The sequence below is a fragment of the Conger conger genome, chromosome 6 (genome assembly GCF_963514075.1).
Source record: "Conger conger chromosome 6, fConCon1.1, whole genome shotgun sequence".
Lineage (NCBI taxonomy): Eukaryota > Metazoa > Chordata > Actinopteri > Anguilliformes > Congridae > Conger > Conger conger.
The window spans coordinates 43701759-43723189 of NC_083765.1; the positions used below are offsets into that span (position 1 = coordinate 43701759).

The 21431-nt window shown below is 49.6% G+C and overlaps 2 protein-coding genes across 3 annotated transcripts in view; one reads left to right on the forward strand and one right to left on the reverse strand.

Moving 5' to 3' along the window:
- The first annotated feature begins 212 nt into the window (after positions 1–212).
- Positions 213–14756, forward strand: katnb1 (katanin p80 (WD repeat containing) subunit B 1). 2 transcript variants are annotated; one of them, XM_061247182.1, is made up of 20 exons: positions 213–520; positions 1455–1684; positions 2874–3004; positions 3462–3579; positions 4132–4232; positions 4517–4558; positions 5308–5391; positions 5965–6080; positions 7035–7106; positions 9233–9383; positions 9708–9892; positions 10049–10200; positions 10516–10566; positions 10918–11009; positions 11234–11530; positions 11895–12044; positions 12457–12533; positions 12635–12709; positions 12933–13049; positions 13540–14756. In XM_061247182.1, the coding sequence occupies exons 2-20, from the start codon at positions 1645–1647 to the stop codon at positions 13673–13675; spliced, it is 2187 nt and encodes a 728-aa protein (XP_061103166.1). In that variant the 5' UTR covers positions 213–520; positions 1455–1644; the 3' UTR covers positions 13676–14756. The 2 variants fall into 2 exon arrangements, with proteins under 2 accessions (XP_061103166.1, XP_061103168.1); XM_061247184.1 differs by having other exon boundaries at positions 215–520; positions 10918–10982.
- Positions 14757–15683: 927 nt separating this feature from the next.
- Positions 15684–21431, reverse strand: part of kifc3 (kinesin family member C3) — a 31509-nt gene continuing 25761 nt past the window's right edge. The window contains exons 18-22 of the mRNA XM_061246936.1: positions 20212–20441; positions 19463–19609; positions 17783–17903; positions 16913–17025; positions 15684–16390 (exon numbers count right to left, since the gene is read on the reverse strand). Of these exons, the coding sequence (XP_061102920.1) occupies positions 16970–17025; positions 17783–17903; positions 19463–19609; positions 20212–20441 (554 nt within the window). The 3' untranslated portion in view covers positions 15684–16390; positions 16913–16969. The remainder of the gene's footprint in view (positions 16391–16912; positions 17026–17782; positions 17904–19462; positions 19610–20211; positions 20442–21431) is intronic.

The following is a 21431-nucleotide window of genomic DNA, read 5'->3' on the forward strand; positions in this document are numbered from 1 at the left end:
TCCCAAGAACATCCCTGAAATCTTGCTCACAGTTGCAATGGCAAGGTTGAAAACAGGTCAAATCCCTCGGGAAGCCAAATCAGTCTCAAAATGACAATGTAGCCATGTGGTAGCGTCATATGACATTGGGCGCACACCAGATTATTTTCTTAAATTGTCGGAGAAGTAGTTCCCGTCCTGAATTTTTCTGGTACCGGTTTTGATTAATGTAGAGCTAAATTCAGACTATTATCCTGTCCCGAAAACACAATTATACCAGTTTTTAATGGTAATTCTGAAACTTGGGATCAAACGCTGTACGGTTGCTAAGTTGATAGGCAGCAGCCAATCAGAACTTCTGTTGTTGAAAAGGCACTGACGTCGAGCCCACTTGAACTACAATCTAGAGAAAACATGACAACAAACGGAAAATATGGGAGTTAGCAATTTCTTGTTGATCTCATTGATTCTTTGACTTGTTTTATCGAATGTTCAAGTATTAAAACAATTAGGTCGCGTCGAGCAAAAGAGAAACAGTCTGGTAAGTTGTATTCATTTTGGTGATAACATTTCGACGCGTTTTACGATAACGTTAGCTAACTTAGCTCTAAAGTTGGATAATTTAGCTAGCTAAAGTTACCAGTCTTCATACTGCTAGCTAGCTATGCCATAATACGGCTGACGGGTGCATGTGTGTTGCCAGTTGGCTAAATATTCTATTTTATGTAGCTAGCTAACATTAGCGTGTTTGTTATTATTATTACGTAGTGACGCTCATTTGAAATTTGCGAGGTGTAGCAAGCAGTAGCTACGCTCCCGCTAGATTGCTGGACGACTAAATTAGCTAGCTAGCTAGCTAGCTAACGTTAACTTTAATTGGATGTCTTTACATTAGTGAACATTGACGATGCCAGCTTGGCTGTATGATGGGTTGTTTATGTATTAGCTAGAACGCTACTTGCTAACGTTAGCTACTGTTGAAATTTACTATGCTGATACGATACGACCTTAGCTACTTACTTGGTTGTATGTCCATCACTGAACTGCTATCGTTAACCAACTTTCTGTAATGACACTTGGACGCCCTTGCAGGCTGTTCGTTTACCTGTTCTCAGAGGTGAAAAACTGGGGAGATAACTTTCTGGAAGTGGATTTTCCACCTTTGCCTGTTTTATCTCTATTTTATATTTGGTTATTGGGCCGCTTATTATTTATGATTGGCATGGTTACACTACGACCTCGTGTCCTCGCCCTATCCCCCAACGGACACACCCATTTTGTCGGGCTGGCTAGGTTTTAAGACACTAACCTTAATTTCATCCCAGAGGGGGGAATACTAAAGAAACGAATAAATCTAATTTAGTAAGTTAACGTAAGTGGCAGAGTTATCTCCTGTCACAATATTAAACGTTTGTGAATGTATCGCGATTATTGATAAATGACAGTGACGTGTGTTCATATTTTCTTCTTAACAGACGCCATCTACAAGTAACCGGACTAGGAAGAACATGAAGAGGGCCAGCTAGCCAAATCATTTTTATGTGTGCATTAAACGCAACACCCCTAGTCTCTTTATAAAGCTTTAATATAGAGCTGTAGATTGGTGATCGGACATCCCCGAAGTGTACATGGTTTTTCTTTGGGTTTATTAGGCTCATTTTCAACATGGCCGCAGCCAACACAACCAAAACATCCTGGAGATTACGTGAGTATCTCTGTCCTTTGAAAGCAACAGTAAAGGGTTATATCTATGGCCATCAGTTTGTCTTCCCTTGTTTTCTCGCATGGTATTTCAGTTTTCTGCCACCTAGAGGTCACAAAATCTGCAAAAACCTACACCCATCCAGCCTTCTTTGGATAGGATTGAACACCCCTGCTCTATATGGATGCATTTATAATTTTTACTGCAGTGATGCTCAATTCTGGTCCTGGAGAGGCACAAAATCCGCTGGTTTTGCTTTTTCCTAGTGACTAATTCCTATCCAAGAAACCAAGTGACCTGAGTTAACCTTGCTTTAGCTGATCAGTGCACTCGAGTGCAGAGCAACAAGGAAAGCCAGCAGGAACCCTGTGGCTATCCAGGACCAGGAGTGAGGACCCCAGCACACCCTGTGGCTCTTCAGGACCAGCAGTGAGGACCCCAGCACACCCTGCAGCTCTCCAGGACCAGGAGTGAGGCCCCCAGCACACCCTGCAGCTCTTCAGGACCAGCAGTGAGGGCCCCGGCACACTGTGCAGCTCTCCAGGACCAGGAGTGAGGACCTCAGCACACCCTGCAGCTCTCCAGGACCAGGAGTGAGGACCCCAGCACACCCTGGAACTCTCCAGGACCAGGAGTGAGGACCCCAGCATACCCTGCAGCTCTCCAGGACCAGGAGTGTGGACCACTGGCTCAAAGACATGCTTTCCATAGCATTCAGACTTCCATCTGTGTTAACTTTCCTTCCTGACTCTCCCCATATTAAATCAACTAATTGTTTTTCAGTGTCTCAATTAGAAGCTGAATTGTATGAATAATGACTTAACTGTGTCATGTCATTGGAGTGCCTATGGGTACCCCTTGAGGATACCCTGCCGAAGGCATTTAGCTGAATCGTTGGTCACTAATACACAGCAAGTCTGCACCTCTCAAAATACATTTCTTTATGTGTGCACCATTCTGTAGAAATACCCCTTGAGGATGGCCATTGAAATACACGTTTAAATGCCTGCTTGATACACGGTGGAGACAAACTGGTGGCCCTAGTCATAACATCATTACCTGCTCTTGAATTTCTGATGAAATGAGTTTCCAGTGGAAATGCCAAAGGTGCTTGTTAGGCTATGGAGGAAAATGTGTCGTTGCTTGGGTGATGCACTTTATTTTTGTTGATTTCTCTCCCGTTTCTCCACAGAGGAGATTGTGGCCCACACCAGCAATGTGTCTTCCCTGGCTCTTGGGAAGACCTCTGGCCGGCTGCTGGCCACTGGTGGGGAGGACTGCCTGGTCAACATCTGGGCTGTCAGCAAACCCAACTGCGTCATGGTACCTTGTTACTTATCTGACGCTTTTATCCCCAAAAAAAACGTACAGTTGGTTCGACTGAGCAGGGGTCAAAAGCAGTGTGGGGATATGGGCCTTGCTCAAGGGCCCAGCCCAGCAGCTGTGTGGGTCTTATCATGGCAACACCGGGGCTTGAACCACCATCCTTTTTTGGTCAAATACGTAATTGTCTTGGATTCAAATACCTTCCTACACTTGTCTGGTGTATTGGAACCTATAAAATATCGCAAACCTTCTAGTCCTCTTAGTTGGCTCAATAGTGCACCAGGTAAGATTAATCGATCACAGAAAAAGTATTTGAATCCAGGCACTTTTATGACTGTCCTTTATGTATGTTGAATGTGGCGAATGCATGTGAAGTGTGATTGGTTCTGGAGAAGAGGGGTGAGCTGTGATTGGGGGCTGAACTGCTGTCCCTCCCTCCCCCTCACTGTGACAGAGCCTGACGGGGCACAGCACCCCGGTGGAGTACATCCAGTTCAGCAGCACTGAGGAGCAGGTGGTCGCTGGATCGCAGTCTGGATCGCTGCGTGTCTGGGACCTGGAGGCTGCGAAAAGTGAGTGTGCGTGTGAGTGTGCGTGTGAGTGTGCGTGTGAGTGCGCGTGTGAGTGCGCGTGTGAGTGCGCGTGTGAGTGCGCGTGTGAGTGCGCGTGTGAGTGCGCGTGTGAGTGCGCGTGAGAGTGCGCGTGAGAGTGCGCGTGAGAGTGCGCGTGAGAGTGCGCGTGAGAGTGCGCGTGAGAGTGCGCGTGAGAGTGCGCGTGAGAGTGCGCGTGAGAGTGCGCGTGAGAGTGCGCGTGAGAGTGCGCGTGAGAGTGCGCGTGAGAGTGCGCGAGTGACTGACTGACTGACTGACTGACTGACTGACTGAGTGACTGACTGAGTGACTGAGTGACTGACTGAGTGAGTGAGTGAGTGACTGACTGAGTGACTGACTGACTGAGTGACTGACTGACTGACTGAGGATGGATTCATGAGAACTTGTGGCAATGAGAAACCTAATGAGCAAAGGGAAGTTTGGTGGGATGGGCTGATATCCTGTCCCGGAGTGGAATGAGCATGTCGTAATTGTGTGGGGAAAGCGTTCTGAGCATCGCTCTGCGTTCCTTAGTTCTGCGGACGCTGATGGGTCACAAAGCAAACATCTGCAGTCTGGACTTCCACCCGTTCGGCGAGTACCTGGCCTCGGGCTCCATGGACACAAACATCAAGGTGAGAGATCCCGTGTTCTCTCCGCTTGGGCCATGGAGAACGCTTATCCCCATCTTGAGCTGAAGATCATGGGTCTTTAACTTGATAAGCAAACCTATCGTTCCTGTTGGTGTGGTGGCAATTTGAAGCAGAAATATCAGCACACTGGTTTATTCATGCTGCACATGCACTTGACCTAAAGCTCCAGATATGGGCAAACGAGTTGACAGGTTTTTGATGTCAAATTCACGAATGCATTACATTGGCTAATGGATGAATGACGTGCAAAATGATGTTTGTTTCAGCTTTGGGACGTGAGAAGAAAAGGCTGCGTGTTCACGTATAAGGTAGGAACTCTTCCTGGAGTTATAATTAATAGTACAATAGGTAAGATTTCTGTGTTAAAACATTGTTACAAGGCCACTGTATATCCCTTCCTATCATTGTAAAAGGCTCACTGACATGTTGACTCACCCTGTGTTTGTCGTCTTTATATTCGGGGAGGGATAAACAGTGTTGTGGTTTGAGGGTGTTTGCTGCTGCAATTCCTCTCTTGACCGTTAGAAGTCCGAAATGACGTGTTGTACCTTTAAGTGCTGGTCAGAGCAGCGCTCCTTTTCCTCTCTGCCCCCGGTGAACCCGCGGTGAATTGGCAGTGACCTTTCACAGAGCGCGCCCAGACGGCACAGTGCTGTGTGTCTGCGCCGTTTATCCTGTTAACTCCAGAGTCTGGAATCTGCCGTGCTAATCGTAGTGCACGCCACGTCGCCGTGGAGATGGAGGATTAGCCTGGGATTAAACTGAGTAGCATAGTCGTCCCCCTCTGTCTCAACCAGGACTCGATCTGTCTGTTCAGTTTAAAAGGCTGTCCTTTCATAATTGGAGTTGTATTGATAGAAGCCGGGTGTCACGCCTTTGTTACATCGTCGTGAATGAAATTTCAGTTAAATTAATGGAATTTCAGTTAAATTAATTAACCCCCTCACCCCTCCTCTTCAGTAAAATGTGAAGGCTTGGTCTGAATGTTGTTGTATGTGTGTAATGCTGAGCGTGTGTGTTTGGGTGTGTCAGTGTACCTGCCTGTCTGTTGTTTCAGGGACATACGCAAGCGGTCCGCTGTCTGGACTTCAGCCCTGACGGGAAGTGGCTGGCTTCAGCCAGCGATGACAGCACCATAAAGGTACTGAGATAATAACGACCATGACTCAGTGAGACTGTCCTCTAATCTGCTTCATTTTCACCGCTTTCCCTTAAAAATGTATTTCATTTCCAGACCGTTTCTGCAAAAGAGTGTATACAATTGGAGTCAACAATTAAACAATTGTTTGTAAGATAAACTTAATGTGCAAATCAGATGTATCTCAAAGTCGGTCCTTAATTTACTGATTTACTATTTGTGGTGGCAGAGAATGCCAGAGTGGTCCCAAAATGCCTCATCTGCATGTAGAGCAAAATTGCTCCGTGCACTAAACTGAGAGAGAGACTGCAGTGCATTGTGGGGATTGTGGTCGATTCTGTTTACTATACAGCTGGTTGTGGAACTACAAAATACTCTTATACAAGCTAATGCAACCAAGCTCAAGCTAGGTTTTGAAATGGCTGGAAGCTCGTTGACCAGTTCAGACCAGCTCCATTCTCAACATGGTTTGACCAGCTCAAGCTATGTTTTGAAACATCTGGTAGTGAGGTGATTGTGGCAGTGTTTGGAGCAGGCCCCTGAGCCCTCTGTCTGAGCCTGCGTCTGTCCCCGTAGCTCTGGGACCTGACCGCTGGGAAGATGATCACGGAGTTCACCGCTCACTCCAGCGCCGTCAACATCATCCAGTTTCACCCCAACGAGTACCTGCTGGCCTCGGGCAGTTCAGACCGGTGGGTGGCGGGAGAGCGGAGGCCTGTGATCAGAGACAAATTCAGATCTAGATGGGTTCCCCTCGGGAGGGACGCTCCGTGTCATTTCTACTTAACTGGCCTCTACATTCCTGTATGCTTTACATTACATTGCATCAATGACATTTGGCAGACGCTGTTATCCAGAGCGATGGTGAGTTTCCCCCTCATCACTGCGCAGACGCTCTTATCCAGAGTGACGTACAGTTGATTAGACTAAGCAGGAGGCTATCCTTCCCTGGAGCAATGCAGGGTTAAGGGCCCAACAGCTGTGCGGATCTTATTGTGGCTACACCGGGATTAGAACCACTGACCTTGTGGGTCCCAGTCCTGTACCTTAACCACTATGCTACAAATTGCCCCTGCAAGCTGAAAAAGCCTCATTGGCCCTTTGCATTTCTCTTTGGTTGGATGGATAGATAGATAGATAGATAGATAGATAGATCATTGCGTTTATATAGTGCTTTTCTAGACACTCTAAGCCAGTGGTTCTTAACCTGATTGGAGGTACTGAACCCTGCAAGCTTCATCAGGGATTTCTTCAAAACATAGGTATATATTTTATTGGAAAATAAAATATATACCTCTGCTTTTATCGAACCCCTCTAAGCTCTTTCCAGTGATGAGGGGGAAACTCACCTCAATCACCACTAACGTGTAGCGCCTGTGATTTTGAAATGTGCACATCATTGCCTAATAATGAATTGCCCTGGGAATCTTGTAGAAGTTTAGCGCCCCCTGAGGTCCGTGCGGTGACTGCGTCTGCGCTGAGCCAGGTGCAGTTAAAGACGGGACGTGACAGGAGAGTTCAGTCAAACAGACAGAGATGATGAGTTCTTTAGCACCGTGCTTGGGCAGGACCTCACCTTGATGGTGTGCAGGTGGAATGGTCTCTGTTGGACTGCCCCTGTGGGATAATCACCCTCTCCCCTATAGGACCATCAAGTTATGGGACCTGGAGAAGTTCAAAATGATCGGCTCTTCAGAGGGACAGTCGGGGGCCGTCAGGTATGTCTCCTCTCTCGTAAATTTTTAATGATAATAAAAACACACCAGCCGGTCTTCTCGAACACTGGTGATGAATGGTGGTGAATTGTTTGAATGCTCCATTTTTAATAACCACACCCATTCCTCAACATGTGCACATGAATTATTCGCAGACCTCCTGAACTAGAATATTGCCTTGGTATATTGGAATAGACAGACAGACAGACCTTAATACAGGTGTTTTACCTGTGTCAGTTGCTCTGTGGGGTTGAGTGTGTTTAATACAGGCGTTTCATCTGTCTCAGGTGCTCTGTGGGGTTGAGTGTGTGTAATACATTTACATTTACATTTTAGTCATTTGGCAGACGCTTTTAATCCAAAGCGACTTACAAGTGCATAGGTTCTACCATAAGTCAGAGCATCACATCCAGAAACTAGCAAAATACACAGGAAACGCTGTTCTAAACATAGTTGTCATCAGAAGTGTTTTTTTTTTTTTTTTTGGGGGGGGGTTAGACAAAGATAGGGATATCAGAAAGGAGGGGCAGGGAAAGTCAGGAGGGAGGACTAAGGTAGAGTTTGAAAAGGTGGGTTTTGAGTCTGCGTCGAAATAGGGGGAGGGATTCTGCTGTTCTGACAGTGGTAGGCAGGTCATTCCACCACTGAGGAACCAGAACGGAAAACAGGCGTGAACGTGCAGCTCGACCGCCAGGTGCACGTAGAGAGGGAACCGTAAGGCGACCAGAGCTGGCAGACCGGAGTGGTCTAGCTAGGGAGTAGGGAGTGATCAGGGATTGTATGTAAGGTGGGGCAGTCCCCTTAGCTGCCTGAAATTCCAACACTAGGGCCTTGAAACGGATGCGTGCGGCAATGGGAAGCCAGTGGATGCCAATGAGAAGCGGGGTGACATGAGCCGACCTGGGCTGATTGGTGATCAGGCGGGCTGCAGCATTCTGGACCAGCTGGAGGGGCTTGATGGCACACGCTGGGAGACCGGCTAGGAGGGAGTTGCAGTAATCCAGGCGGGAAATGACGAGCGCCTGGACTAGGAGCTGGGTGGCTTTCTCAGTCAGGAGATGACGGATACGGCGTATATTATACAGAAAGAACCTGCAGGTTCTGGCAATGGAGGATACTTGTGGAGCCAGGGTGAGGCAGTTATCAAGAGTCACCCCAAGATTCTTTGCCGTACGGGAGGAGGAAACTACAAAGTCCTCAACAGTCAATGAGAGGTCGATTGACGGAGAGGACTTAGCAGGGATGTAGAGAAGCTCAGTTTTGGCAAGGTTGAGCTTCAGGTGATGGGAAGTCATCCACGCAGAGATATCAGCCAAGCAGGCAGAGATCCGTGTGGTGATTTGGGTGTCGGGGGGGAAGGAAATGAAGAGTTGGGTGTCATCAGCGTAGGAGTGATAAGAAATATACAGGATACAGGTGTTTTATCTGTCTCAGGTGCTCTGTGGGGTTGAGTGTGTGTAATACAAGTGTTTCATCTGTCTCAGGTGCTCTGTGGGGTTGAGTGTGTGTAATACAAGTGTTTCATCTGTCTCGGGGTGCTCTGTGGGGTTGAGTGTGTGTAATACAGGTGTTTTATCTGTCTCAGGTGCTCTGTGGGGTTGAGTGTGTGTAATACAAGTGTTTCATCTGTCTCAGGTGCTCTGTGGGGTTGAGTGTGTGTAATACAAGTGTTTCATCTGTCTCAGGTGCTCTGTGGGGTTGAGTGTGTTTAATACAGGTTTTATCTGTCTCAGGTGCTCTGTGGGGTTGAGTGTGTGTAATACAGGCGTTTTATCTGTCTCAGGTGCTCTATGGGGTTGAGTGTGTGTAATACAGGTGTTTTATCTGTCTCAGGTGCTCTGTGGGGTTGAGTGTGTGTAATACAGGTTTTACCTGTCTCAGGTGCTCTGTGGGGTTGAGTGTGTGTAATACAGGCGTTTTATCTGTCTCAGGTGCTCTGTGGGGTTGAGTGTGTTTAATACAGGTTTTATCTGTCTCAGGTGCTCTGTGGGGTTGAGTGTGTGTAATACAGGTGTTTTATCTGTCTCAGGTGCTCTGTGGGGTTGAGTGTGTGTAATACAGGTGTTTTATCTGTCTCAGGAGCTCTGTGGGGTTGAGTGTGTGTAATACAGGTGTTTTATCTGTCTCAGGTGCATCTGCTTCAGTCCAGATGGGGGGTGCCTGTACAGCGGGTCTCAGGACACGTTGCGGGTGTACGGCTGGGAGCCTGACCGCTGTTTCGATGTGGTGGCAGTGGGCTGGGGCAGGGTGGCTGACCTGACCCTCTGCAACAACCAGCTGGTGAGAGTCCTGTCGTGTGAACAGTCAGTGCACATATGCTGTACACACACACGCACACGCACACACACACACACACACACACCACACGCAGTATGCACGTACAGTACACACACGCACACACGCACACACATACACTACACGCAGTATACACACGCAGTACGCACACACACACACACACACACCACACACACACACACACACACGCAGTATGCACACGCAGTATGCACACGCAGTATGCACACGCAGTATGCAGCACTGCACTTGCTGTGGAGGTGATTTCACCTGCGATAATTTAATGAACGATAAATGATCCCTCTCTCTCAGATCGGAGCGTCGTATAACCTGACCAACGTCTCGTCGTACGTGGTGGACCTGTCCCGGGTGCAGAAGTCTGGCTCGGTGATCCAGGGGGTGATCCAGGACGACAAGCCGCTCGCAGAGCCCGCGGCTAAAGGATCCACGATCCGCCGCAACTACGATCGCCCGCTCACCACCTGCGCCAATCAGAGGTTCGACACCCCGGCGTTATCCTCGCCCGTTTCCTCTTCTCCCCTCATCTCCTTCTTTCGAGCAGCATTTGAATATTGTCCGGTTCTGAGCGGGAGGGCGTCGCCGCAGAAACCGCGCAGTGACGGTTGTCGCGGTAATGGCGCTCCCTCCCACAGGGTGAAGCAGAACTCGGAGGCGGACCGGCGCAGCCCCGAGGGGGAGAGGCGGAGCCCCAGCAGCGAGGACGAGCGCGACGAGAAGGAGTCCACCGCCGAAATCCGCAACGCCGAGGACTACAAGGAGATCTTCCAGCCCAAGAACGCCATCTGTAGGCCGCCGCAGTCCTCGCACTGTCTATTTACCCTGACCCTGGAGGTCTACCAGCCTGTGGGTTTTCACTTCAACCCTAATCTTGATGCACCTGATTCGACTGATTAGCAGCTCAACGAGATCATTTGAGTGACTTGTGCTCTGTTAGGGTTTAGAGTGAAAACCTACAGGATGCTAGAAGGGTTTGTTACTGTCAAAGTCATAGAATATGCCAATTTCTATGGGAAACCGGCCAAATTGTAGAATGGCAAAACTCAGCTTTTTTTTTTAAAGGGTGTGCTGCTTGTCAGCTGTGCTCCATTCTCTCCTGCAGCTCGTACCCCCCCAAAGAAAAGTGAGCCTTACCCTGCTCCACTTGAGGATGGTGAGTGCCCCCCTCCCCCGAAGACTTGGTTTGATCTGTTTTGTGGCCAGGCAAGGTCTTGGAAGTCTCAGCCGTGATAACATATATTTTTATTACTATATTTACTTAATCGCTCAATTTCACATCGATGGAAATGGTCGCATCACAAAGTTAACTGTGCAACTGACCTTAAATGGTAACGTTGGCCTTCACAGAGATTTAATAATGATTATAGGAAATAAAAATCCCCCCCCCCCCCCCCCCCACTGACAGAAATATTGGCAGGGCCTTTTGTGGTGATTGTCATGGTTACCTTGTTTGAAAGACATGCCATCAGGTCTGACAGATTGTCCCCATGTTTTTCCATCTCAGAGAGCTTTGTGGAGAAGCCCCACCCAGCGCTGGACATGATGACCCCCATGCCCAACAGACAGGTGGTAGGTTCTGGGTTTTGTATGCTGAAGGTAAGATGGGCTGGTTAACGCTCTTGTTTTTAACATAACAGCATGACATAATGACGAGGCCAATGCTTGCCTTTTTCAACCACTGAAGTGTACCTAATGCTTAGTTTACCTACCTGGTCTTTAAAATGCCCCAGAGTTATTGCCTCCACAGAGAGTGGTCCTGGCAGTGAGTGAATAAAACCTCCTTGCTCATTTCTGTTTGTCTGTGACTTCTGCCCTGACAGCTGAAGGCCCCCCCCATCGCCTCGTCCACGCCCCTGGTCCGGGCGGAGTCCACGGTGGTGACGGCGGCGGTCCCTCCCCTTCCTGTTGTTGCCCCGGTAACGCGGCCCCTTCCTGTTGTTGCCCCGGTAACGAGGCCCCTTCCTGTGGTTGCCCCGGTGACCCGGCCTCCGGTGGTGGCGCCCCCTGCTGCCCGGTCGCCGCCAGGGCCCGGCCCCTTCCAGGGCCGCCCCGAACCCGCCGTCATCTTCTCCACCCGCAACGAGCCGATCGGCCTCAACGTGGGAGACTTCCTCCCGGTCCGTCCCATCTGCCTGGGCCTCTGTCTGTGCCCCTGTCTGTGCCTACATCTGCCTGTGCCCCTATCTGTGCCTACATCTGCCTGTGCCCCTGTCTGTGCCTACATCTGTCTGTGCCCCTGTCTGTGCCTACATCTGCCTGGGCCCCTGTCTGTGCCCCTGTCTGTGCCTACATCTGTCTGTGCCCCTGTCTGTGCCTACATCTGTCTGTGCCCCTGTCTGTGCCTACATCTGCCTGTGCCCCTGTCTGTGCCTACATCTGTTGTGCCCCTGTCTGTGCCCCTGTCTGTGATTTATAGAAGGTACCTCCATTAGACATGTGTAAAATGGCTGATTAAAACGCTCCCTTGCCGTCTCCACCCAGCCCACCAGGAACAACAAGCCGGTGTCCCTGAGCGATGAGGACGCCCTGTCCCAGATCAGGAAAGGCCACGACACGATGTGCGTCATGCTGTCCAGCCGTCACAAGAACCTGGACACCGTCAGGACCGTGTGGCGGGGCGGGGATGTCAAGGCAAGGGCACAGCCTATCGCAGAGCTGCCTGCTGTCAGCCAATCGCAGAGCTGCCTGTTGTCAGCCAGTCGCAGAGCTGCCTGCTGTCAGCCAGTCGCAGAGCTGCCTGCTGTCAGCCAGTCGCAGAGCTGCCTGCTGTCAGCCAGTCGCAGAGCTGTCTGCAGGAGCTGTTTTACAGTTTTTTTTATGCTACAGTTTAAAGTCTATCCTCATTTTTCAGTTGAGGTGGATCATCATAGTGACATCTATGGTTCCTGGTAGTCCTATAAGTAAAAAGGAAAAAAAGTATGAATTGACACTAAGGGCTCTGTCACAATGAACTGGTACAGATTTAGTGGAGTGGAGTTTTTAACAGCTTGGAGCTGCTGTAGATGCCGCTCTGCTTTCAGCTGTCCTGTCTCTCTCTTTGCAGACTTCTCTGGACTCTGCTGTGTCCATCAACGACCCGTCCATCGTGGTGGACATCCTGAACATCGTCAACCTGAAGCCGTGAGTGTCCGTCCCGCTGTGCGTTTGATCGCTGTGATGTCATCTCTTCGTGATGTCATTAGGGTCTCCGGGTAAACTCACCCCGAGTGTTGTCTCCTCAGGTCGCTATGGAAACTGGACCTCTGCACGGCCATTTTGCCGCAGATCGAGGTGCTCCTGCAGAGCAAGTATGAGAGGTGAGGGCGGAGACTCCTGACGGTACCACGCGGCACTGTCTGTCTGTCTGTCTGTCTGTCTGTCTGTCTGTCTGTCTGTCGCACTCCACTGGGCCCGTCTGTGCGGTTGGGCCCTTGAGCAAGGCCCTTCACCCCACATTGCTCCAGGGGGGGATTGTCCCCTGCTTAGTCCAACTGTGAGTTACTGTTTACTGTAATGTTGCACACTCACCTCCTCCCGCAGCTACGTACAGACAGGCTGCACCTCCCTCAAGCTCATCCTCAAGCGCTTCTGGCCCCTGATCTCCGACACGCTCACAGCGCCCCCTTCTGTTGGGGTGGATATTACGCGGGAGGAAAGGTGAGACTCCATTTTCCGCACATTTATGAAAATTCTCTTATTGTTACATGCTTAATCTTTTCTTATTGTAACATCAGTCCTGTGTCTTAGAATTATCTTAGTTCACTTATTTTAAACGTTTTTATTTTATTTATTTTGCAGTTCAAACTTAAAACAGGCTGGGTTTGTAACTGAAATGTAAATGGAAAATCCCTGTGGAGGGAATGGTGTGTGCTAAATGGAAATGCTTAGTGACTGTTGGATATTTTTAAACCCAGGTTGAGACAAATTGAGAGCAAAGCTCTTTGTTGTATTATCAGGACACCATTGCAACAAATGCACAACAGTAAATTCCGATATCCCAGAAACTACCAGATGATAATGTGCAGATAAAAATACCAAATACATTATGAAAGCAAGTATATATTTGCTAAAAAATTCTGTGTAACGTCTCCCTGTTTGTCAGTGGCTCCCTAACGTGGCTGGTCTCTGTGTGTTGCTATCCCATCAGGCACCAGAAGTGTAAGATGTGCTACAAGCAGCTGAAGAACCTGAGCAACATGGTGAAGAACAAGGCGGGGCTGGTGGGTCGCCATGGCAGCGCCTTCAGGGAGCTGCAGCTGCTCATGGCTCCACTGGACGGCTGACTGCGCAGACGGCCTCTTCTGGGCCTTAACACGACTGCCGTCTGCGCACACTGCCTGTTCTGGGCCTTAACACGACTGCCGTCTGTGCAGACGGCCTGTTCTGGGATTTACTGTGACTCCCGTCTGCGCAGACGAGTCCGTCACCCTGAGTCACCGCTGCCGTCTGCGCAGATGAGTCTGTCACCCTGAGTCACCGCTGCCGTCTGCGCAGATGAGTCTGTCACCCTGAGTCACCGCTGCCGTCTGCGCAGATGAGTCTGTCACCCTGAGTCACCGCTGCCGTCTGCGCAGATGAGTCTGTCACCCTGAGTCACCGCTGCCGTCTGCGCAGATGAGTCTGTCACCCTGAGTCACCGCTGCCGTCTGTGCAGCCTGCTTCTCTACACTGGACGTACTCCTTGCCGTCTGTGCAGTCGGAGCCTGTCCCTTAATCTCTTTCCCATGTCCGCACAGCCTAGTCTTCATCTCCTCTGAGACGCCGTCCGGACTGCTGACTGCGCAGACTCACCGCTCTATTATTCGGCTTGTTGATTGGCTGGCTGATGACAGGGTTCAGCGAATGAGACGCATCGGTGATCTTGTGCATCTTGGCGTCTGAAGAACACGATCCGTATCCCTAGTGCACACTCGTGACCTTTAGAACACTACTATAGCGTTTTTCACACCATGGTGTGGGCAAGGAGCATTTACTCTTCTAGTTCATTCCATAAAATAAAACTGACAAACGATGCGCTTTCCTGATCACCATGGCGTCCTCACGTTATTAAAATATAGCGCGTCTTTTTTCAACTCCCTTTCCATTTTTATACACTTTGAGGTGTTTGAGGTGCTTGCCCAAGACACACTTGAGTACTATCACAATCATCCCAAGTTTTACAAATAAAAAAAACTTGAGGAAAAAATTAATAAATAAATTGTTTTCTTGCCTGAAAGTACTTTAACATGATCTACTGACAAGTGAAAATGTGCCTAGAACCAGTAGACTGTTAAAATGCCTGATGTTTATTTTATTGCTCATGTAGTATTCACACATGACCACTGGAGTGCAGCTTGCAATAAAACCTGAAACTGCTGCTTTGTATTTGAATTGGTACAGCGTGTGTCATTGTTGTGAATGTTGCTTATTACCCACTTGTCATAGTAAAGACATTACAGAGCGAAAAGGCCGCTCAGACCAAGCTGAAGTAAACCAAAGAGCAGCTGCACTTTTGGGAAAACTCCATGAAACAAGGCTTCATTCCAGCTGGGTTCACAAAGATCACTTTTCAGGAACTGAAATATCAGACCGTGCCCTGGAATGTGAGCTGCTGACCCAAGTCTCGTTTTTGTGAGCGTGCGAGACCAGGATCCACACTTGTGACTCCTCCACACAATACCCTGAGAGAGGTTCTGTAGCCTGTCTGCTTCTGGCCCTGTATGCTTGTGTCACAGCCTCCCCTCACGTGCAGCGGAACATCTTCCCAGACTCGGGACAGAAATGGACAGTTCGTTTTATCTTTATTTAAAAAGAATATACAAAAACACTACGGCGTAGAAATCTACACCAGCAGCGTTCAGGAAATTCAAGCAAGCATGAGCAAATAGTCCATAATTAACACCCTCCCTCCCTCCCTCCCTCCCTCCCCCAAAGCAGCACTGCAGCTGAAGTCCTCTAGGTGGTGCCATTGTTGCAATGCCACAGGCACCTAGCTCACCGCTAGCTGCTTTAAAACATTGTTATTTGCGCTGATAGGCGGAAGCTGAAGGATGCAGGTTTAATCCTCTCACCACCGCCCCCTGCAGGCTGTGATCTCGCCTGCGGTTCTCTGCCAGTAGGAAAGATCCACCAGTTCACCAGCCGATTTATTAGCTTATGAGAGATTCTTCACGGGGAAATGATGGGAACAAAAACGCATGCGCAGAACAAATACGGTTGTAGAGGTTTCCACTGCACAGAAGACGCACATCATTATTGCTAAAATTAATTTAGTATATAAAACCATTAAAAAAAATAAAAGGTCCTGGAAAGTCACGTTGCTGTGCTTTATTTGGTGCAGGGTTGGTTCCAACTGTCAAAATCAAAACTATATAGAAATCGTTGCATGTAATATACTGCTAACGGACATTTGTAGCTGAAAAAGCTATACAATATTACAACACGTTTAAGGTAACAGCTTCATCTAAAGTGCATTTTGCAAAAAAAAAATAAAAAAAATTCTAATAAACAAAATACTGTCGTTGGAAGACTCCAGGAGAACATTGCCAGGGGGGAACTGTCTGTCCTGTTCTCCAGACTCGCTGGAATGCGCTGTGTCTTTACTGCGACTCCACCGCTTATCCAAACTGTACAAGAATCACTCATTGGTGTAGTTTCGGCTCCTCCCCCGTGCTGGGAGATGATGTCAGCAGAGAGGCGTGGCAACCGGGAGCCACCTGAGCTTTTCTTAAAGAGACGGTGCAGGATTTTCCCACGGTTTAAGTTCATCTTGTTGGGTTCATCTCACCACACTGAAGAAAGGGTCATATTATCCACCAGCAAAAAACATGTTCGCTGGCCAACGAGATGGTGATACAAGCTTCTGTTGGCCTTCCGCAAACATGGGGACCAGGGTGCTTCTCGACGCCCTTCCCAAGTCATCGGAATAAGAAAAGAAAAAGCATTCTCCCCGTGTGATGGTCCGTTACTGAGTCCTGCTCTTTCCAGAAGTCTCCATCAGGCAGTCAGCTTCATCCTTCCTGAAAGACGGGGAGAGAAAGGAAAGTTAAATAGCGTTTCTCAGACACGCGTGCACATCCATGGGTCAGCCTGTGGCAGCCCAGAGATAGAGAACAGAAGCTGAGGGATGACTGCGCACACAGACACACACACACTGTAACACGTACACTGACACACACACACACTGTAACACGTACACTGACACACACACACTGTAACACGTACACTGACACGCATACACTGTAACACGTACACTGACACACACACACACTGTAACACGTACACTGACACACACACACTGTAACACGTACACTGACACGCATACACTAACACGTACACTGACACGCATACACTGTAACACGTACACTGACACGCACCAAAGCTGATCGGGGTGGGGGGGGGGGGGGGGGGCGGGGGTGTTAGAGTCAGGTGGGCATCGGTGAGCGCGGCGTTGCCATGACACCGGTGGGCACCATGCCATGCGGAGCGGCTGGGGGGGGTTTCCATGCCAAGCTGTGAGCCGTCCAGTAAAACCCACCTACCTGCCCTCCGTGCCCCACCCTGTCAGCAGACTACAGCACTACCAGTCACTCTGCAAGTCAACCAGAGTCAGAGTATCCATCACAACGGGCCAGGGAGCGGAAGGAACAGCACACTTCAGAGTGGGAGAAAGAGAGAGAACGAGAAAGAGTGAGAGAGCAAGAGAATGAGAACAAGTGTGAGAACGAGAGAGTGAGCGAGACAGCGGGTTAAAGAACGAGAGCGAACAAGAGAGCTAGCAAAAGAACGAGAGAGCTAGCAAAAGAATGAGAGAGTGCTAGCAAAAGAACGAGAGAGAGAGCGCTAGCAAAAGAACGAGAGAGCTAGCGAAGGAACGAGAGAGCTAGCAAAAGAACGAGACCGAGCAAATGAGAGAAAAAGCGAAAGAACAAGAGTGAGCAAGTGAGCAAGAGAGAGTGCAAGGCTAATCCTTACACACAGGGACTATAAGCTGTTCAATCTCCAACGTGTCATCTCTGAATCCAGAGCGTGAGGTGTAAGTAATGCTCGTCAGCAGGCCTGTCTCCCTCGTGCACAAACACACAGTCTAATGCTGCTGTGATGCAGTGCTTCAGGACACCAGAGAGAAGTGTTCTCTAGAGAAATTACTGTCAGTGCACTGCCGAGAGACAACTAAGCAGGGTGTGTGTGTGCGTGCGTGTGCGTGTATGTGCGTATATATAACTAGTGTGTGTGTGTGCGCGTGCATTTGTGTGCGTATCTATATAAGTGTATATAAGTGTGTGTGCTTGTGCATGTGTGTGTGTGTGTGTGTGTGTGTGTGTGTGTGTGTGTGTGTGTGTGTGTGTGTGTGTGTGTGTGTGTGTGTGTGTGTGTGTGTGTTTGTGTGTGTGTGTGTGTGTTTTACCCACCTTGCGTGAGGTGGGTCTGAGACCTCCTGCGGGCCCCCGGGGTCTTGCTCCCCCCGGCCAGGGTGGAGCCCACACTGCTGGTGCGGGAGATGGGCAGGGGCGTCACCGGAGGAGAGTCCAGCTGAGAGAGAGAGAGAGAGAGAGAGGGAGAGAGTGAGAGTGAGAGTGAGAGTGAGAGTGAGAGTGAGAGTGAGAGTGAGAGTGAGAGTGAGAGTGAGAGTGAGAGTGAGAGAGAGAGAGAGAGAGAGAGAGAGAGAGAGAGAGAGAGAGAGAGAGAGAGAGGAAGAGGGAGAGAGATGGAGAACACACGTGAGAATGGTAGAGACAGGTAAAAGAACAAGAGAATGATAGAGGGAGAGAGATGGAGAAAGGCAGGGAGGCCAGACTCTCCAGATGGCGAGAGGTCATTTTCGAATGAGCAGAACTGCATGGCCACGGGTATCCAACACCATTAAAACGGTTGACTGATTTATTTAGGCAGAGAATGTATTTTTAAAAATGCCCTCTGCATTTTTAAAATAACTTTATTTCTGATTTTTCCCTTTTTCTCCCAATTTATTAGCCAATTGTACGCCCCTCTAATTTAATTTGAGTTAGTGTAAGATACACTAGATTCGATACAGAAGAGCGACACGCCTTCGTCTCATCTCTCTAATCGTGTACGTGGTTCCAAGGCGTCCGAGGCACTCTTATTGCGCGGCGATCAGCTAACCCTGCCAAGACACTCCCTCTGGAGCGGCAAGTCAATTTGGCTGCTCCACGTGAGCTGGCCAAACTTGGCTTTTGGCAGGTCCGCTGCATATTAGCCTGTTGCGCCACCGCGGCCTCCCTCTACATTTCAAGACAGAGGAAGAAGAGAAGTGACTGCACAATGGATTTAAACTCCTCCTCCTCTGACCCCACCCGTCCTCTGCAGCGTCCAAGTGCGGGAGAGCTGATTTCTGACGTTCACCTCTCGGGACACTCCACCACTATGCCGAGTCCATTGTGAATGAATATGTGGTCAGAGATGTTACTGTTTACTGCTAACAAAAGATACAAGTCAAAACTAAAGGAGTGAATGTGCTTCTGACAAGGCTTGCTCAGACTAATTACAGAATCACCGGATTTCCAACAGGAATGAAACCGGGTCCGATCAGCGCGGTGGCTAAATGAAAGGCCGACACTCAGGTCTCCCTTTGTGAGTCTCAAAGAGGTGTCCGCGTGCGTGTGCATGCGTGTGCGTGTGCGTGTGTCATTGAGTCATATTGAGCCCATAGCACGGAGGCTTATTGGAGGGCCGGACCCGAATTTACACTTTGCGGTATGACACTTGACAAGTATCACTCGATAATAATGACACATTTTCACTGAAAAGAAGAGTTGCACAACGCTCTCAATGTCGCGCACCTCTACATATTTTGTCCTGCGGTGTGATTGGACAGTTTACGAATGGAAACAAATGGTCAGGAGTTTGGTATCTCGTTGCCGTAGAGACAACAGAACCTCCCCCACAGGCCTTTGGCGAAGAATGCGAAAGGCAAACGTCATGTGACACCTCGAGCTTTGTTGAGCAACACTTGTGGAAAGTATCCTGCGACAAAGTATAAATTAGGCTTCTGGCCAACAGCCCTGCGCCTGGCAACCACGCACAGCCTGAAGGCAGGCAGACCTGGAGCGCCGACCAGGTGGTGCGCTTACCTCCACGCTGTCATGGGTGGGCGAGGACGAGGTGGAGGAGTTCTCGGCCTGTTTTCGGGAGGTGGGGCCCAGTTCCACACTGCGTACGCGCTGGGCGAACTTCAGGGAGCACACCGATTCGCTCACGTTGCTGTCCATCGGGGAGACCTGCCAATGGAGAGGGAGGAGGGGGGGAGTCACATGACTTCACAGGGACACAATCAGGCACATTGTTCCAGTCCAGCTCAGGTCAGATCAACAAGGGCTGGCTCTCTCACTGAGGTATCACCTTCCACCAAACAGACCATTACAGCTTCCTGATACCGCTACAGGTTACAGTCCGACCTGCCAGGAACTCACAGCTAATTCAGCTGGGTAACAGGCCCAAAACAGAACCCCTCACCTTAACACTGCTGCTCCTGGGCTCATAGTCATGTCTCAGTACCAGCATATGAGGACTGATCCTGAGTCAGTCTTGCGTATCACTCATATGGGTCGAAGAACAGGATACGGGCAGGCGAGATTATTCTAGATCAGCACACTGATTCGGAGATGCAGACTGGGCCTTTTGGCTCATAGTACAAAAGGTTAAGTTATAGAGAGGGGAACCCAGATCCTGGAACAGCATTCCAACTTCATGAACACAAACCCTGGGCCCTATATCCCACGGAACCCCCCCAATGCCCCAAATTGCATACACCAACCCCCATCCAACCCTTACAGGCACCAGCCCTGCACCCCCCTCCCCTGGCAGGCTCCACCCCCCTCACCTGCACCATCATCAGGGTCTTGCTGTCCCCGTTGAGGGAGTCCTGCAGCAGGTAGGTGAGGCGGGAGTTGCGGAAGGGCACGTGGGGCTGCTTGGAGCGCAGGGCGTGGATGACGTCCCCCAGGGCTGACAGGGACTTGTTGATGCACTGCGCCTCCCGCAGACGGCTGCCCTCCGCACCCGACTTGGCGATGCGCTCGGAACCCGCCAGGTCCACCAGGTTCAGCTTACCTGTGGGGGAGGGTGATCTTTAACTTACAACTGCAGCAAGGATATCCTGTACACAATTTATGGGGCGACATTAGCTCAGGCGGAAAGAGCAGTCGTCTGGCAATCGGAGGGTTGCCGGTTCGATCCTGCCCTGGGTGTGTCGAAGTGTCCTGGAAGGCCGCAGTGTCTGCGGGTTTAACTCCAGTCCTGGAGGGCCGCAGTGTCTGCGGGTTTAACTCCAGTCCTGGAGGGCCGCAGTGTCTGCGGGTTTAACTCCAGTCCTGGAGGGCCGCAGTGTCTGCGGGTTTAACTCCAGTCCTGGAGGGCCGCAGTGTCTGCGGGTTTAACCCCAGTCCTGGAGGGCCGCAGTGTCTGCGGTTTTAACTCCAGTCCTGGAGGGCCACTGTGATTTTCCTGGTGCTCTTTCAATCAACAACCAATTTAGCCATTGGAGCCAAGACTCTTTATCCAATCAGTGACTTAAATTAAGCACTTAAGTGCTGAAGACAGTGAAAGTCATCATACTGTACACAGCAGCTCTCCAAGACCGACGTTGTACAGGCGTGTTGCATAGTTACGCAGATTCTCCACTTGTTTCACGTGGACTGTCTGTAATTTCCAGCTGCTAAAGACATTAGCCTCCAAGGGCACGCCATGCTAATGCCTTTCACATGAGGGAGTGTGATGTCCTTTAGATGCTTGTACAGTTGTACAGACAGACAGGGACTCCCGCATCCATTTTATGTATGTCATGTGACTGTACAACAGGGTGTAAGGCCCGGTGTAAGACTTAGCATGCTAAACCAAAGCATCTTTCATTTGAGTGGCAGGGTGGCACTGGCTGCAGTATTACAGTTAGGGAACTGGGCCTATAACTGAAAGGCTGTGGGTTTGTATTTAACTTTAAAAGCATTCATATTTAATCACTTCAGCAAACACGGACTGCATAAAAATGTAACCTGTTAATTTGTGTGTAAGAGTGTGTGTGTGTGTGTGTGTGTGTGTGTGTGT

Bases quoted from the DNA above. Each gene is read 5' to 3' on its own strand.
- katnb1 (XM_061247182.1), top strand. From the start codon at position 1,645: ATGGCCGCAGCCAACACAACCAAAACATCCTGGAGATTAC. The intron at 3,580-4,131 runs GTGAGTGTGCGT...TGCGTTCCTTAG, and splicing joins GGACCTGGAGGCTGCGAAAA to TTCTGCGGACGCTGATGGGT. The intron at 7,107-9,232 runs GTATGTCTCCTC...TATCTGTCTCAG, and splicing joins GGACAGTCGGGGGCCGTCAG to GTGCATCTGCTTCAGTCCAG.